This window comes from Enoplosus armatus, chromosome 4 (assembly GCF_043641665.1).
Source record: "Enoplosus armatus isolate fEnoArm2 chromosome 4, fEnoArm2.hap1, whole genome shotgun sequence".
Taxonomy (NCBI): domain Eukaryota; kingdom Metazoa; phylum Chordata; class Actinopteri; order Centrarchiformes; family Enoplosidae; genus Enoplosus; species Enoplosus armatus.
The window spans coordinates 21168264-21185619 of NC_092183.1; the positions used below are offsets into that span (position 1 = coordinate 21168264).

General features: G+C 40.6%; 1 protein-coding gene across 1 annotated transcript in view; it reads left to right on the plus strand.

Annotated features, from left to right (window-relative positions):
- The window catches only part of LOC139284230 (leucine-rich repeat transmembrane neuronal protein 4), a 35655-nt gene extending 19818 nt beyond the window's left edge, over nucleotides 1-15837 (plus strand). Inside the window, exon 3 of the mRNA XM_070904433.1 lies at nucleotides 15619-15837. Within this exon, the coding sequence (XP_070760534.1) occupies nucleotides 15619-15837 (219 nt within the window). The remainder of the gene's footprint in view (nucleotides 1-15618) is intronic.
- Nucleotides 15838-17356: the final 1519 nt, after the last annotated feature.

Below are 17356 nucleotides of genomic sequence, written 5' to 3' on the forward strand. Positions count from 1 at the left end.
ATACACAAAAAAACTTTTCATGTCAATGTAGTCATTATTTTTTGAGAGAACAATCGCTTGGTAAGAGACAAACATAGGGATGGATCAAGGTGAACAAAGAAAAGTCAGCAGATCAAAGATTACTCTTTCATTCATTGTATCTTTATGTGATACACATTTGCTTTCATTTCCAGGTGCATGATGTGTCAGATAAACACACAAATGATCCCCTGTCTGTAGCTACGCAATTGTCTGTTATATGATTTCCTAAAATCACTTATGTCAACAAAACATTTAATGAAAAAGAATCACAAGACCTGTTTTCATCTCTTCTGTCATCGCTCCTTCATTTTCATAGCTATTTATACTCTCCAATTTCCTCTTTTTTACCCTCTTTTTAACCCTTTTACTGGAGGTCTGAGGCATGCAATAAACATCTCAGAGGTCCTTGTTGCCTGGGTACATACTAACCATCTCATTGCCCCATAAAATGAGATCTGTGCCCTTATTTGTACCAAGGTCCGGTTGCTCCGTCTCTCCCACAATAAGAGAAAACGGCCACAAGGCTGGCAGATCTCGTCCATGGGCAAGAGGTTCAATTACTTCAGTTGTCATGGAGCAATAAATGACAAATTAAGTGGCTGGCACCGAACACTGCTTGAAGGAGGCTGTATCAGAATACTAATGTCAGCTGTGTCTGACAGTGGGTAAAGAGAGAGACGAGGGAAAAAAAGCCCCAAGTTCGGCAAAGGAAAAACAGACAACTTTTTTTTCCCAGCAGGATATTTTCTCTACTCCTTGACCTCATTTCAGAATAATAAGGCCCGTGTGTGCCTTTGTTGCTTGGAAGATAGTACAGTGATGTTTTAATTGCAATTTAAAAGAACACCTTCTTGTTATTTATCGACACATTAAACAGCTGTGTGTATTGTTCAGTTGCATTTATTTAGATTAAGGCCTCTGTCTTGTTACATTTGGTAACACTTAAAATACAGCACACGAAAATGTGAGTACTTACTGAGGAACAAGGGAGGAATGAATCTCTGTAATAATTATGATGATGAGTTACTAGAGAATCGTTCATGATTAGTTCATAAGCATCTGTGAATCGGAATAACAGCCACTTTCTTCATTGGACTGAACTATTGAACTATTAAAGTCCAAGTAACGATCAGATAATCATGAAGTAACAAAGGACTACATGTAACTACGCAGCATGATGTACCACTTTACTCGGGGGTGCACAAACAGAGTAACTAATTATTAAGTAATTAGTAATGAATGAGTTGCTTCTAGTTCAGAACTAATCAGGAATGACTTGTGGTCATTACTTATGAACTAATCGTTACCTAATGATTCATTAATATAGCATCTCCCAGTCTGTTCTCTAGTAACTCATCATTATCTACTATATAGTTCACAATTAGTTATTCAGGAACTACTCTACACTAACGATTCATTAATTGTCAGGTCGTTCCTGATTCGTTCCCCTCTAGTTCCTGAGTAACTACTCCCATTTTTGTGCATCTTATTGTCTTTTCAGCAGTCCATGAACTTTGCTTCTACAAAGTGGAACAGGCAGTGTAATCCTGTAATTAGTACAGTATGCACACAGAATCCAGACACTGGCTAATGAAAGTGCTCTGTCGTGCCACTTTTCATTACATTAAAAAGCTAAAAAATCTATAGCCACACTAGAAGCCCTGCGAGGCGTTAATGTTCATTTCACTCCAGAAAACAAAATCATTGGATGAAAAATTGAGACATTTTGCTATTCTCAGATCCTTAACACTAATGGAACAGGATATGTATATTTGTCCTGATGGTGGCACCACAGGAAACACCATGTTCATACCTAAATCGAGGAGTTCTCCACATTGTCAGACTTAAAGTCACCATCAGACACAAGTTAGAACAGCGCTGTTGGCCTCCACCCACACCTTCCTCACATGCCTTGACATGACCCGCCAGCTTGGACTAACGGTCAAGTGTGGTTTTATATGATGGGCAGTGTTAGCTAGTTCCCCTAAATCACATTTAATTGTATCATAAATGTATGTACTGTATATGCCCCCGTCATTAAAAATGTTCTAATGTTTTACAGGAAGAGAAAAGAGAGGGATTTTGATCTAAATAATATTTTAAAATGTAATTAAAAAAGATTGCATTTATAGATTTTTGAGCACTTGCTGCAGAACAAGCACTGACATATTATCACCTTATAAAGTTGTTGTGGTCTGCAAACAACGTTATAACTCAAATAAACTTCGGAGGAAAATATCTGTCTCGTTAGCTTTAAGAGTCAGCTAGTAGCTAACTGTGTTAGTCTGTCATTTGGTGCTGTGCAGGTGGAGGACAGTGGATTTATCAGAGTTGGGTTTTTTTGCTGAAAACAGCTGCCTGCTGCTGTTGAAAATTAGGTTAATGAGACTGAACCGAAACAATGTATTTACAGACTGTAAAACCAAAACAATGAGGTGAAAGAGGCTAAAACGCCTCGCAGAGCTGAGGGGAACTGCAGAGTTGGGTAATATCTGTCTGTGGGTTCATCACTATGAGCAACTCCTTTCAATTTGCACATGCTCATTTGATCCACTGTTAATCTGAGAAAATTGACCAGTGCAGCTTTAACTCAACTTTTGGTCTAAAGGCTTGGTCAGACTTAAGACAGGACCAACAAATCGGCCAACCAATTCTGCCACCCTTGCTGTCACGCCACTAGCATGGCTAAAAATAAGGATTTCAAACCAGATCAGCGTTGGAAGTTAGAGTTAATGTGATTGAGCCTAGTAGATTAATAGTCAACCCATAATCTGCTTGACGTTTATTCCCCACTGTGAGCACCACTAAATAATCAAACTGAGATCAAACCAAACCACGAGATCTTATAATCAATTACATTTACGGTCTCCAATCCTGCTGGGCTTAAAGAACAGATGCAGGGTTGTGCTTTCCCAAAAAAGCAGAAACTGGTCTTATATCGCTGCAGGGTACAGACAGACCCCACTGGCATCTTTTACGCCTCCCTATCCTTCATCATATCTGTGAATTTAAATGCATGTTGTTCAGAAAACATCGAGGTTGCTGACCTCCTCTCCCCCTGTTCCCATCCTTCTCTCCACTTGTTTTTCTTGTGTGATTTATTAGTGTACATTCTGCTGGGTACATTGCACCCTATTCAGCAGACAGACAGTGTAACAGAGTCATGCTGCAGCAGTTTTGTCAGGGTAACAAAACGTTTGCACCAGGACTGTGAACTTACATCCTCAAGGTGACCTCCAGGGAGATCCTGTCAGGCTAGTGAAGGTGACAGCTGAGCACCTAAAGTACGCCGCGCACACGGGGAATGTTCTGCAGTGAAATGAAGGAAGGCGTCACGCGGATGAGATTCATTCATCTTAATAAAGTTGACCATCAAGCTGATGTGGCTGCAGAGCTGCTAGTTAGACAGAGGAGGAAATGCAAGGAGACAGAGAGAGTAGAGGAGAGAAGCAGACAGAGCTGTGGGAAAGGCTTCTCACTCGTAAACACAATGTTCTTTTCCCAGCATCAGTCCTCTGAATAGAACAGTACCTGTCTACCTGTTGGCAACGTCCTGGCAGAAAAGCTCGTTTTGTAGAACTCCTGCAAAGCACATTTTAATTTGACTCTCAAATTCCTGGTAGCACAATTATTCTTCTAAGTGAAAATCTGTCACATGTTCATATAAATACATTGGCTGACATACTGTTGCACAACAGTGATTCAAGGTATAGTCACTTCTTGAAGGCTGTTTTGAACACCCACTGTCTGTAAAGTCTTTCCCATGAGATACCTTCTGCCACACGTGGAATGACGCATTTAACTGGGCAGTTAGCACAAGCAGGGATCAAACAAGGAAAATGGCACCACCCACAGAAGCTCAAGTTTAATCATCTTAAACAGAAAATACAAGGAAAAAGATGTCACTGTCTGATTGACAAGTGGTCTTATGCAATAAAAAAAAAAAAAAAAAAAAGCCACAGCAGTGACTTGTGCAGAATGCCAATATGGTTTCTCCCAAGTGTTTTTTTACAAGAGTGATGGCGTGGAAAAAAGGTGCACTGAAATGCCTCTTACTTCCTCATCTAACCAGCTTCTTCCTTCCCTGTAATATTTAAGACTGATCTCACAAAAAAAGTACCAAACATGTCTCTCAAAGTAGACTAGTAGTAGATTTTTGAGTTTTGACTAGCTACTTTCACAATAAAAGCCTTTCAGGTGCTTGCCACTGGTGAAAGCTTTTAAGGCATGGAGAGCAGCAGCAGCAGCAGCACAAAATGTTCAGGTTGCATCAACAATAGAGTACGGTGGCGTAAATATAGGCAGCGCCGTTCAGTTCACCTGCGCACAGGCCCGTGGGGGTGTTTTGCTTGTTTCGTGACTCAAGTTGGTGCTTGACTAGCATGTATTTTATTATTTTTGACAGTCATGTACCAAGGCAAGGAGAAATAATAACATAGTTTTATCATAGCGCTGTCAGTAGCATGGTCCTTTAGACCTGTGGAGGATCATAATGCTTATAATATTCCAGCAGTCTTAAAATTGGTGTGTTTTTTTTGCCACACAGCCTCACAGTCTGGATGGATTATGTGTGGTCTTTGTAATTTATTGTCTTTGTGATTTTATTTACTACATTAAAACCATGGAAGCAAATCTGTCTCACCTAGATTTTGAAATTTAAAAGAAATTTCATGCAATGAATATTTTTTTGCGTTGAAATTATGTACAACCTACTCAAAGCTCAAAAACGGTGTTTTCTCTCTCGCCCATTGCATGACCTCACACGCTGAGCAGGTGAAAACGGTTTGGTACAGTGGAGATCGGAGACGTCATGCGATGGTGAAGCACAGTTATCCGCTGCACTAGGGGTGCAACTGCAAGCAAGGACAGCGTGGTTAAAGTGTCCTTCTGTATACCAGGCCTGTGGGAAACTGGCATGAGCACCACCAATGATGCCAAATTAAAACAAAAACTATAAATCTTGCAGATCAGTTCCATGGTGATGACAGTTTGAGACTACTTAAAGCGGAGCGACACAGTTTCATCAACACCACTTCCTTTGTTTGATCGGGAGAAGAATGACAAGATAATGTATGGCTCCATGCAGCAGCTATTGTATCGCAGCACTGGCCTCACGCCATTTGGTATATTATCCTTCTGCAATATTCAGATCTCATCACAGCAGATGAATCTGTGCCGGGCCTTGGCCCTTAATATCCACCCAATCCTCCTAGCGCAGATCGTTCCTCTGTGGAAATATCACGGGAGGCCAACAGCTGGCTGCAGTTCATCTCTTGTCGCCTCACATTTTCAGCCACATTGATATTAGACAAGTCTCTTTAAGTTCAGAGGCAGTTTGAGACTGTAGCACTTAAGCAGATGGCCGTCCTCTTGGCCTCTTTTGACGGAAGCAAACAGAATAGGGATAAACCAGATCTGGGTTTTTTTTTTCCTGCAGTTCATTGTCTTGAATATTTCAATCAGGAAATGTTGGCTCTTCAACCAATCACGAGGAGAGTGATCAAATCTGCTTGTGTGTGCTTGTGCCTGTTTCTATGTGATTTCTGGTCAATATCCTTAAAGATTTAATATCAGAGTAGAAACTAAAGGGGATAGTCACGTAATGACAGAGCACATAAAATATCATGTGGCATACGCACACGCAGTCTTCCACAGCATTAAGAGTTAGACATACAGCCCATTCTTTAGAGTTATCACCATGGAAACTGGACAGGAGTGAAAAGCCTGTTCTGCTGTGGATGGAGAAATGGCACAACGGCATTCTGGGTCCTACACTGTGACATTTACATGCAATGGTTTAGCACATGTGTATGAACGTAATCTGTCAACTCCTCGGAAATGCAAAATGCATACATTCTTTTTCCTTCTGTTGCATTTGTTGCTTTGCTCTGACCGCTGTAGCGCCGGTTCAACCTGAGTCGTTAGAAAGGGTTAGGAACGTATCAGAAACAAATGTGACAGGGATGGCAGTAATGAAAATTAAATGAAAAGTCATCAGCAACACTGTTCAGTTACACATCAGTAGCCAAAGTAGTTCTCATGTTGCCTCAATTCTGAGCTCTCAGCCGGTTGCATGACTGGATTAAAGTTAAAGGTATTACATCAGTTCTTTCATGCTTCAGAAAGTCAGCTTTTTCAGTACATCGTTAAAGATATAGAAAGAATACAATTATAGAAATTCCCTGTATTTGAGTAATACGTTGTGTCTGATATGGACAGAAACCGGACTCCAAGTAAATGCTGATGTTGCTCCACATCTGCTGGATGTGTAAAAACAACTGTTAACAAGCTAGCCATATCGACTTTATGAGACGATGTTAATTTGTGTTTTCAGCTTGTTTCCTGTGCCTCCAAGTGGCCAAAGAAATCAGTTAATGCAGGTTTAACTAGTTCTAATGTGTGCATTTGATGAGGGTTAAGTATGTTTGGGAACTCATTGACTGACAGACGTCAACCTGACACTCAACTGTGATTTCCCTCCACAACCCTACCCCTATTCTCCCATTGGATTTGAATTTGGACTTTATGGCTCCCATAACTAAAAGGATTCCCCCAATCACAGACTGACTTCTGGCATAAGTAAAACAAATTTGAATTTGAACTTCTCCAAATGGAGAACTTTTTGCGCAGTGCTCGTTCTCTAAATGTAGCACTGGAGGGGAAATATAACTGAGGAACAGTTTGCACATGACTAATTACCTGCCTTATGCACAGTTCAGGTACTTGTCAGAGTTTTTCCTTAATTAGCAGATAGCTTGTTAGCTTGACTGCATGTTGCTGTGTCTCACCGACAATGGCAACAGAGACTGGGAAGAAGAGTGGAGGGGAGCAGAGTATAATAGTGAAAAAGCCGACGGGAGGATTATGACATCGGCCTCTCTTGACTCAGACTGATGTGGCCCCCAAAACTGAGTTTATGTTTATCCCAACCTGATTTTTAATCCCAAACCCCAACCCCTGGTCTCTCCCTATTTTTAAATTTAACTGTAATCCCCAAATTAACCCCTAGCCCCAAAACTTTCACTTATCCTTTTTTTCCCCACATAGTTTAGTTCTGGCTGAACTCGGCAGACTTGTTCCTAACAAATATGATCACTTAATTGGACTATCCAAATAAGCTGTGGGCAAATTACCATATCTGATGTCCGGGAGTCCCTGCATGTCAGCATATTCACACAGATTTAAGATGTTTCAAATAAGGGAGGGGTAAACTCCAGCTCTAGACACGGTGTCTGTAAAATCTTCCTATCAAACAAAATATTGCCCAACTTTTCTGAAGCAGTCATCCGCACAATCAATGAGCATTCAATCTGAACCAAGGTGATTGCATTATTACCATATCCATTAAACACACTGTCTGTCGGTCTAGTCTTTCATATCGTTTTTTGAACTTACAGTGCTAAATTATCTGTGATTTGCAACATTAGCTCTGTATCTCATCTGGACAAAGCAAGGCTGATAGACTCCAGAGACCCATTAGAGACTGAAATAGCTGCAAACTGGTGCATTGAATTCCTTTAAATCTTTCCTTTAGTGTAACTGACTATGTGTCTTTTGGCAAACCTATTTTCTTGTGATGAGAAAGTGTAAAATAAGTCTAAGAAATACCTTACATGTACGATATTGTCTATTATCAGTGGTTGCTTTGTTTCCAGTGCATGGAAGGCGTGACACCATCCATCTGTGACCCAGAAAAGCAATGAGGGGGTTAAGAAGATACCTACATAACTATTTATATTAAACCTACAATAACTGATTTTTTGGCCACTTGGGGACAGCGGCTGGCTCTTTAGCTGCTAAATGCTCCACTATGTCCACCAGCTAGTTGCTAACTTGATGAGATGGTGATGAGAAGGTAGCGTACAGTGAGTTGGGTTTTTTTTTTTTTTTGCAGTGAAAAAGTGTGAACCAAACGTAAAAGGCTGCAGGCCAGAAAACAAAAACAATGAATTCAAAGTTGATGAATAACTCTGTGGAGCTGAAGGGAACTGCAGAATTGGGTAACAATCATCTACGGGTTCATTAGAGTGACACCTTTTGCATACAAGTAGTCATGTAAATATAAAAATATTGATTATAGCAGCTTAGTTTATTTCAGCTGCCCCAGAGGAAGGCCATGGCTGACTGTTGGGTCGACAGTCAGGAGTTTGTTCAGCCAGACCAGCTGTGACATTTACTGAGGGTTAACAGAGGATAGCACTAAAAATTGTGGTAATGTTTGGCCTGTAATGTTTGGAAGAGAACTGGTCAAAGATATTTGTTGGAAAACACATAATTATATTATATAACCCATGCAACCAGAGACAAAATGAAATAATACCAGCATGTAGCAGTACACGTCATTAAATTTAGATACAATTTTAATTTCATGTTACATGTTGTGCACTGTGGGCATGTCAGTAGAGCATCTGGTATTCTGCCAAATTGGATTACTTTAGGTCTCTGACCGAAGGACTTTGCTGTTGATCTATTTTTCTTCAAGGACGGCAATATTTAGTCCTTAGCACAATGCATGTCACTGAATGAAAGCAGCGTTTAGCTCTACCTTATGAGTGCGAAGTTTGTCACATAAATTAACTATGAAGCTTAAAATAAATATGAAAGAATAATACATTATGATACAATCACAGTTTGAGTAAACAATTGTGACCTTAAAAGCGACATTTTTTTTTTTTTGTTTGTTTTCAGGATTGAGGCATTTAATGGCTGTTTTGACAAGCAGCATCATCACAAACTGCATGTGTGTGTGTGTGTGTGTGCACTCAGGAATGTGAGTGGGAGTGTAAAGAGAGAGAAAAACAGTCAGCGAGGGAGAATAAACCAAACACTGTAGCACACATCTTACTGTTTTGCCTCCCGTTGAATAAGGATTAATCTATGCATCTATATTTCTTGGCATCCATATTCAGGTTACTTATATCTACATACATCAGAAAAGACTCTTTAGTGACTCATAAATTGTCCATCCAGTAAATAACAGTAAATCTCAGCATGCGTTGCCAACATTGATGAGCAGAAAATGGGATGAGCAGCATTAGGAGAAGATAAATCCCCACATCTGAAGGATTATGGTTATTTTGACAAATGCGAATCGCTTTTCAAATAGAAATGTAATTACATGGTGAATATTAAAGTCAGCAAAAGATGATCTTTGCACATGCTGTATTACAATGTACAACTTTCGGTTTCCTTTCAGACTGATGTCAGCTTCTTTTTTTTTTGCTAAAACCTTTGGATGCTACTGGTCTGCTGTCTGTGATATTTTGTTGTATGATTTATTAACTATTATGTTTTATTGTGAAAGAGCTTTTTTTTTTATTTTGTAACATTCATGATAATGAACATGTACACAACACTACATCTGAATATGAATTCCGCCTGCAGTACAGTACGCCCCGCTTAATTAAGTTTGCTGACCACTTGTCACTGGCTTCATGTTTGTGTCGCTCCTAAAATAATTTTTCAATGTATCCACGCCAAGCAACAATCAGGGAAGGCGGTCTTGTGGCCATTAGCATGCCATTCAGCACCCATGAGTGTGTAGCCTAATAGACAGCGATGATAATAGAGGCTTGTCTGTGCTCTCTCGCCGCAGTGTTGACCACTGAGTGAATTATCCAGCTGACAGAGAGCAGCAGCACAGCTTAGGAGGCGGAGGATGTTGTTAATATGCCAATGAGAGCTCATGCCTCCCGTGCCAGTCTGAGGCATGCTGGCATGGTGCAGCTGCCTATCAACTAATTGGGAATCATTTAGCAGCAGCTTGACCTACATTCAGAGCAGTGCAATAGGGGACCACCTATGTGAATGTTTTTATTAGCAATCCAGAGCTAATAGCTCGGGAGTTAGAATTAATTGCTGTGTGCTGTGTCACAAGAGTTTATATCATTGTCCTCTTCTTCATCCGTGGTAAAGTGCTTTAGAGTGGGTCAGTGGAGTGCTTTATTGAAGAACTCTGCCTTTTGTTATAAAACACTGAATTTGCCAGAGAGGTAGTTTTATGTAACATGGGAAGTTTCTGACACTATGGCGTCTCATAGAGTCCCCTCTTCCAAGTAATCTCTTGGCTGAGGGTTAAACGAGAAGATTGACAACAAACAACTGTCCAAAAACCAAAGTGTGGAAACAGCTCATTGAAAGGTTTCCCCGTTTCCAGTCTCTGTGCTAAGCTAAATACGAAGCGAGCTAGCCGGCAACAGCTGTATTTACCGTACAGACGTGAGAGTAGTATCAAATCTTCTCGTCTAACTCTTAGAAAGAAAGTAAATAAGAGTATTTTCCAAAATGTTTTGGAAACTATTTTTTTATTTTTTTTTTACATTGATCTACTTTTTTTATTAACACGTCAGAACCGCCAGACAATGTTCACATTACAACATGACTTGGTGTGAGCTACACAGGAACGTTTGTACTACACACTGCAGTCTTGGGCAGAAATGGCCACTAGAACTGGTAGTGAATAATTCGTCATATTGCCTGGGTGAGGATTTCAGTGCTTATGTTTTGCTGAGGGCAGACTCAAACGTGTATGAAAACCACACTCTCACTTGGCCTCTGATTTCTGTCTCTGCATCAGGCCTACTTTAATTTGTTTTCCCCAGCTTGTCTTTTGGGGCAAATTCTGCCCATGTATTAATGTTTTTTTCATTCATGTTTTTAAATAAATGAATTTTTTTTTTATCACTTTATGTGTTGTCAACACCAAAACAACTAAACTGAAATAAAACGAAGTAACTTAAGAAATGAAAAAAAAGAGTGCTATTGTTCATGCTAATAGCTGTTCCCACTTGAGGCCTAAAACAATTCCCAGACTAACTGAGAAGATAAGTAACACTTTAAACTAGATTTTTTTCCCAGTGATAAACAATGAGTCGTTCTAGCTGAGAGGAAGATACAAAAAGAAGGGTATCATAAAATTGAAATGGGATGTGTTAACCTCAGGTATAAATGTATTACACAATATAAAATAGAAATAGCGGTGTAGTTTCCGCAGGTAGCAGCCTTTGTACAGGACAGTCAGTGAATTCTCTTTTCTTTAAATTGACTTCAGGGTAAACAGGTTGAGCTATAGTTTAAACAGTTAACATAAAGTGAAGACAAGATCGGGCTGATGCCAGATGCCCACTTTATTACCTTGGCCAGTAGCCAGTGACTCACTGAATAACGACTTACACTTGTCAAGAGGAAACAAGGCTATTCTTAGAAAGCTATTGTAATCAAGAGATTTGGATTCATTTTATATTGAACCGGTTGTGTTCCTCCCAACCAGATTGGAACAGACTTCCTGAGCCATTAAAGTTGAGGAAAGATGGTGATCATGCCTCGGGCAAAATCCAACTGTATGCGGCGTTCAGCCCTAAGCGGCTCCGTTGGCAGCTGTCCAAGCTTTGCTAGCCAATGACTCACCTCTCTAAGAGCTGCAACCATAACAGCCAGCGTTTCCCCAATATTCCTGATTAAACCTGAATGCTCACTCTGCTTGGTTGGCCAAAAAGGCTTTTATTCTTTTCATCCGCGCTAAGACATGAAACTGATCCTGTTTTAGTTTAGTGCCTCAGAAATGCAGATATGTAAACTTCCATCTCACTCATGAGGAATTGGGGAAAGGCTGCATCTGCTCAGTGTGAACGGAGCGTGTTTAAAATGCAATACAGTGTTTTGTTGACCTGTGAGATGTACTGTCAAAATATAAAACATTTATTCTAATTGAATGACTCTCAACTGCGCCAAGACTGCATTACACTTATGAAGAGAGCTGATTTTAAGTTAATTGACTTTGTTTTGACATTTTGCATTTTGGTAATTAGTGGACGCTCCAGACTGACACTGAGTTAGAAAAGCTGTTTGATAACTTTCACAAAAAATGCACAATAACCAGTTGGCTAATTGAAAGACTAGATTAGGATGTTGTAGGAATTAAAAATGTGGCCTTTTGGTCGCCAGACAGCTTACCAACTTACTATCCCAAATAGAAAGTACAAATAGGGTATAGCATCGCAGGCACAATAGTCAGCAGTATCTGTGCGGCTTCAGTCCTTATCAATTTTTAGACATCTTATTAGCCTTTTAGCCATGCAGGCTGGCTCTATGGATGGAAATACTGTTTGTCGGTTCATCGCTTTGGTCCAGATTTCCTTCATCAGGTCAAATTTTTTTATTCGTCCAATACTTTGGTTTATGACTAACTACCTGCAGAACTGATGACGCTCCCGTCAGCTTAATTGTATTTCGTGCATTAGCAAATGTTACTGTATACGCTAACACGTTAAACTAAGATGGTGAACATGGCAAACATCAGCATGTATATACACTAAATACGCCCTCACAGAGCTGCTAGCACAACTGTAGACTCTTAACCTGAGACAGAAAAAAACGCAGCCCCTTCATTCTTTTGATTGACGCCAGTTCAGCAAAGCAGCAGGGTGTCAATGCAGAGGGTTCCAGCTAAAAAAACACCGTCCCAGCAAATCGCTGCGGTGGCCAATCACATAAATACAACCCTTGTAGATTACTTTGTAACATTAAGTGCGTATTTCTGATGTTTACTTTGCGATTATCACAATGAAAGATAAAATAATTGCCGTCATGGTAACTTTTATGATTACAAAACCCCTGTGCAGGGTTTTGGTGTCCGGTAAGCCTTCAAATTCACAGATCTTAGTCAAACTGTGTTTCATTGCCTCACTGGTGTCACAACACCAACGCAGCCCCTTGCGTTGTTTTAAACTCAGGGCTGTTTTTGGTCTGAACGTCCGCTTAGTCTTGTTTCATAGTATAAAGGAGACCGTGCCAAAATATACAGTAGACCAGAAGACATTCAAAAAAAGGTCATTAGAGCGATTCATACTGTAAGTGTGAAATCCCAGTGACGAGTGTCAAAGAGTTAGGAATTCAGTGATGTTTCTGTCTCTCTTTACCTCTGTAGTGTCTGCGAAACACCAACTGCAATGAATTCATATAATGAATTGTACAGTACTTGTTACGTGTGGTCTTAGAGGGCTGATCTGGTGTTTCTGTTTCAGTTGTACTTTACAACATTTAAGACTTGCACATATACCCCCCTTGGCTGTCAATGACAAAAATACGGGGGAAAGCTCGTACTAAAAATTAAAGCACCCGTGAAATAGAAATTATAGTTTATTTCATGGCAAGCGGCTCCATGTGAATAAGAAATCTGAGTGTAACTTAGTGAACCTCGGACTGAAAGTGCACTTTATGTAAGCTACAGTAGGTAACAGTTCAAGCAAAGTGCTGGAAAAGGCAGCAACTGACTTCAAGTGTTTTAGGGGGAGGCAATAAAAACACAGAAACGGGTTGTTGATACAATGTGGTTGTTTTTTAACAAACTTTACCACCAAACTTGGCGTTTATTCGTGTGCACATGTGTATCTTTACTAGTGAATGTGCTTTTTGACTGGTGGCATACAAATCTACGTCCATGATTTTTTGGAAATGAGATGGAAATGCATCCACTTCTTGCTGAGAGATGTCACAATGTTACAGCACAAAGTCCAAGCCGAGGCATTATCACACATGTTGCATCACACGACACCTCCTGGATGAGCGGAAAAAGGAGTTTGACATTGGCACCATTTGGTACCTCTGCCGTGTCAATGGTAAATGTGATATTTAATGTGTATCAAGTATTTTTTTTTTTTACTTCTTCGAGTCTAAAAAGGTTCCAGATTCCAAACAGAGACAAAAACCTTGACGTTGAAGCCTTTGAAGCGAGATGAACATGATAAAAATATGAGGAGCTGCTTGTGTCAGGGTCTTTGAGAAGCTTCAAATCAATCTGCACAGTGATGGTAAGCAGAATGTACTTTATGTTTGAAAAAACAGCAGAAATAACCTGACACAACAAACAGGCAGTAACTCTCAGAGCTTTGCTTTGCAGTTTTGAACTATTTTACATTATTTTGAACGACACAAATCCTTCAGAAACCCCAAAACGCCTTTTCAGTCCAAACCAAAGGCTATATGATGCCTCATAACGTCTTTTTGTGCTGTCTGGACTGTTCATACTGTTTATAGTGAGGTGACCTATATAATAATAGCACTACACCTTTCTGAAAGGTGTATTTATTTGTGTATTCACAGATATGTAGAGGGAAGGCAAAAAAAAAAGCCTTTTATTGTCTCAGTAACTGCAGCTCAGTTTACTTTATGGCACCTTTGGATTCCAGCTGAGATAAACTGGCAGCGTGGAAGTTAAACGGAGGAGGCAAGAGATGTTGGAGAGACAAAGGTTGCAAGTGCTCTGTCGACTACTGCGAGAGAGGGGGGGGGGGGGGGGCATTGGTTCAACCAGCCAACCGACCAAATCTATATTGACTTCACCACTTACTTGTTTGACTTTTTCTATTGGAATAATTGGAGAAAACAAGTCCACAATGAAGCCTTTCCCCTTGACAATTTGTACAGAGACAACCCCCCCTATACTTACCTCATTTTGCATTCGGAGCATTGTTGTTCATGAATTTTTTATGAAGTCCTCTGAAGTAGTGTGCAAAGTTCAGCTGTTGAATTAGACAATAGAGTGTTTTCAACTAATCTTCCTATTAAAGCGGAGAGTAAACAGAGGAAAGGAAAACACAACCTTTTGAAAGCTGGGATTTTAAATGTGAGGGTCTGAATGGTGGCGGCGCTGTGAAACTCGACCTAACCAGACACAGAGGAAACCTAATCTAAAAGCCAAATCAGCTTTAAGTAAATCCTTTTGTGATCCAGTAAAATAATCCAAGACAACATATTTTACAATAGATGTTCTGGCCACAGCTATAGTACGGTGATCTGTGATTTTTCAAGCAAGCGCGTTGAATACGGTTGCTTGTGCTGGGTTTCACAGTTGAATTGGTACACAGTTGTTCATTCATTCTGCACTGCAAGTTGAATGTGGCACGTGTGAAAGTGGGAATAATTCATGGCTTAGAATAATGTTCAAGTTAAAGGAAAAATGCAGGATATATGTTTCCATGTGGAGGTGAGTTTGACCATAGTGCATTCAAGTGCTGCATGTGTTCTGCATCATCTGACACATATGAATGTTCCTACACACTGTGTAATGCTGCTTTGTGCATTTCAACACGCATGAGTGCATCCATATTTTGTGTGAAAGCATTAATAGACATTAGGATATTAATATCAATATCACACGGGCCATGATGCAGCTTTATCCCGTTTAATTGACATAATTCAGACCAGACTAGCACGTAAAACTAAGAGCGGTCTTTGAATCAGCAAAGTGCTTGTAATGTAATAAGCACTCTCTTCTAAATGGAGCCTTGACTCCATTTAAAAGAGGGCAGAAAATATGTGTGCACTCTTGCTTAAGGCTTTCATCTTGCATATAAATCACTCCAGCTGAAAGTGGGTGTTTGAGCACCACAGATTTCAGGTCTTGGGGCGTGCACTGTATCAGCGGCCAAGGCTGCATTAATGACAGCACTGTGCCACGACTGCATGAAGTAAATTAAGCCACTTCCAAATATTCTGAGAGCGGATAAAATGTTGAAACGGAGGCTTTTTTTGGCTGATTTAGAAGGTTTACGCGTGGGTCTCTTTCTTCTCTCCTTTCCCTTTTCTGTTTCTGTCTAGATTCCGCGGCAGCTGAGTGCTCTGACGTTGTACAGGTGTGAGCAGTCGGTTCTGGATTACTGCCATGCCCACCTGTCGCTGCACCTCAACGTGGGCATGGAGCCCCCAACTCGGGCGCTGGGAGGTCCTAGGCCAGCCAAGCACCACCCAGGCCTAATGGCCGCCCTCCCCTTCGAGCCTGTGCGGCCTTGCCCCCAGACCCACTCCCTCCACCAGTGAGCTGTGCTCACTGTGGGGCTCTGTGTCCAAACTACTGTATGTCTCCTGCACAGAATCAGTGGAGCACTCAGATGAAACGCAAGGCTGTGTGGGAGGGAACTGGGACTGGTATAGAAGCAAAGGAGACAATTAATCTACTGCAGAGCATCCCGGACCCAGGGTAATGAAAATGAAAATATTTCTCAGTGGAAATAAAGGGGTTGCAGCGGTATTGATTAGTGAGCTTCTGGCCTACCTGACCCTCAGTGTCCTCAATTAGCAAAGGAGGCTGAACAGCAGCATGACTTTACACGTTCTGCTCTGCCTCTTGAGGAGTATTAAGGATAATAATTTAATGATTTGTTAGTCTTATCGCACACATTTCCTCGACTGCTCCTCATCTGGGTACCTCTCTGCTGCGTCAGGTAAAGTAATCAAATGCAAAGCGCCATAAACAGAGCAGGGAAACAGCATGATAAGCAACTGAGTAGCAGAACAAATGAAAGATCAGCCAAGCTAAAAGGTTCTCTGCCGCTTTTCCTGATCACGCTGTCAGTCAGAGGTCTCTCTATGACTGAAGTCCCTGTTGCGTTTTTAATCTCCAAAAATGAGCCACCCAAATGAAATTACCCAAGATGAGAGAAATAAGTCAGAATATAACGGACAGTAATTGTCATATAAAAATGTACAGCCTACATCTTGCCAGCAGTGAGTATAATTTACACGGTGACTTTTGATTTCCTGAATGATTTGTGATGTTTATCACATAATAATTAATTGAATGGAGCTGAGAAATAAACAGATGAAAAACAAACAGCAAGTGCAGATCTCGGTCCACTGGGAAGTTCAGATATTTACTTTTCATCATCCATTTAAATCACTCTCGTGGTTAACGGATTTTTGTTTTTTCAAAAAAAAATGTGTTCTTCAACAAGTTATCTGATTGTGCACTCATATATCTACATGTGTGTGCTTTTTACAAGGTGTTACATTATAATATATAGTAAATAAACTGTGGTGTGGCCAGCAACAGTGTCGTTCATCAAGATCAGCAGTATCAACCCAAACGACTGGCTACTGTATTTAGACAGCTGGTGGAGACCGAAGAGCACAGCGCTGAAGGCAAGATTAATAATGATATGTGTCTGTTTTTTGGCCTTGGTGATCAAGACCCCGATGGTAACTTTCACTTGCTTTTTTTCTCCTCCTGTGACTGTGTGTGACCGCTATCTTCAGTAATACAGTAAGCTCGACTCTCTCGACTCGACTCGGCTTCATGGACTTTCATGTTGCTTCCAGGAAAGCAGAACTTGTGCACAAAACAATACCCAATTAAGGTCCTGGATATTAATAGACAGCAGCTCCATGTTCTTCACACACAAATAGTGTGCCACGAAAATAGTGAAAGCTAAATGTGATATAATTGGGAACATTTGTCAGCAGGGAACTGACCGTTAAACCAGTCCCCTGAACCGCAATTGTCCAATCATAGTTTAGCCGCCATAAATATGCGCAGCAGGCCTTTCAAGCTTTGTCCCGA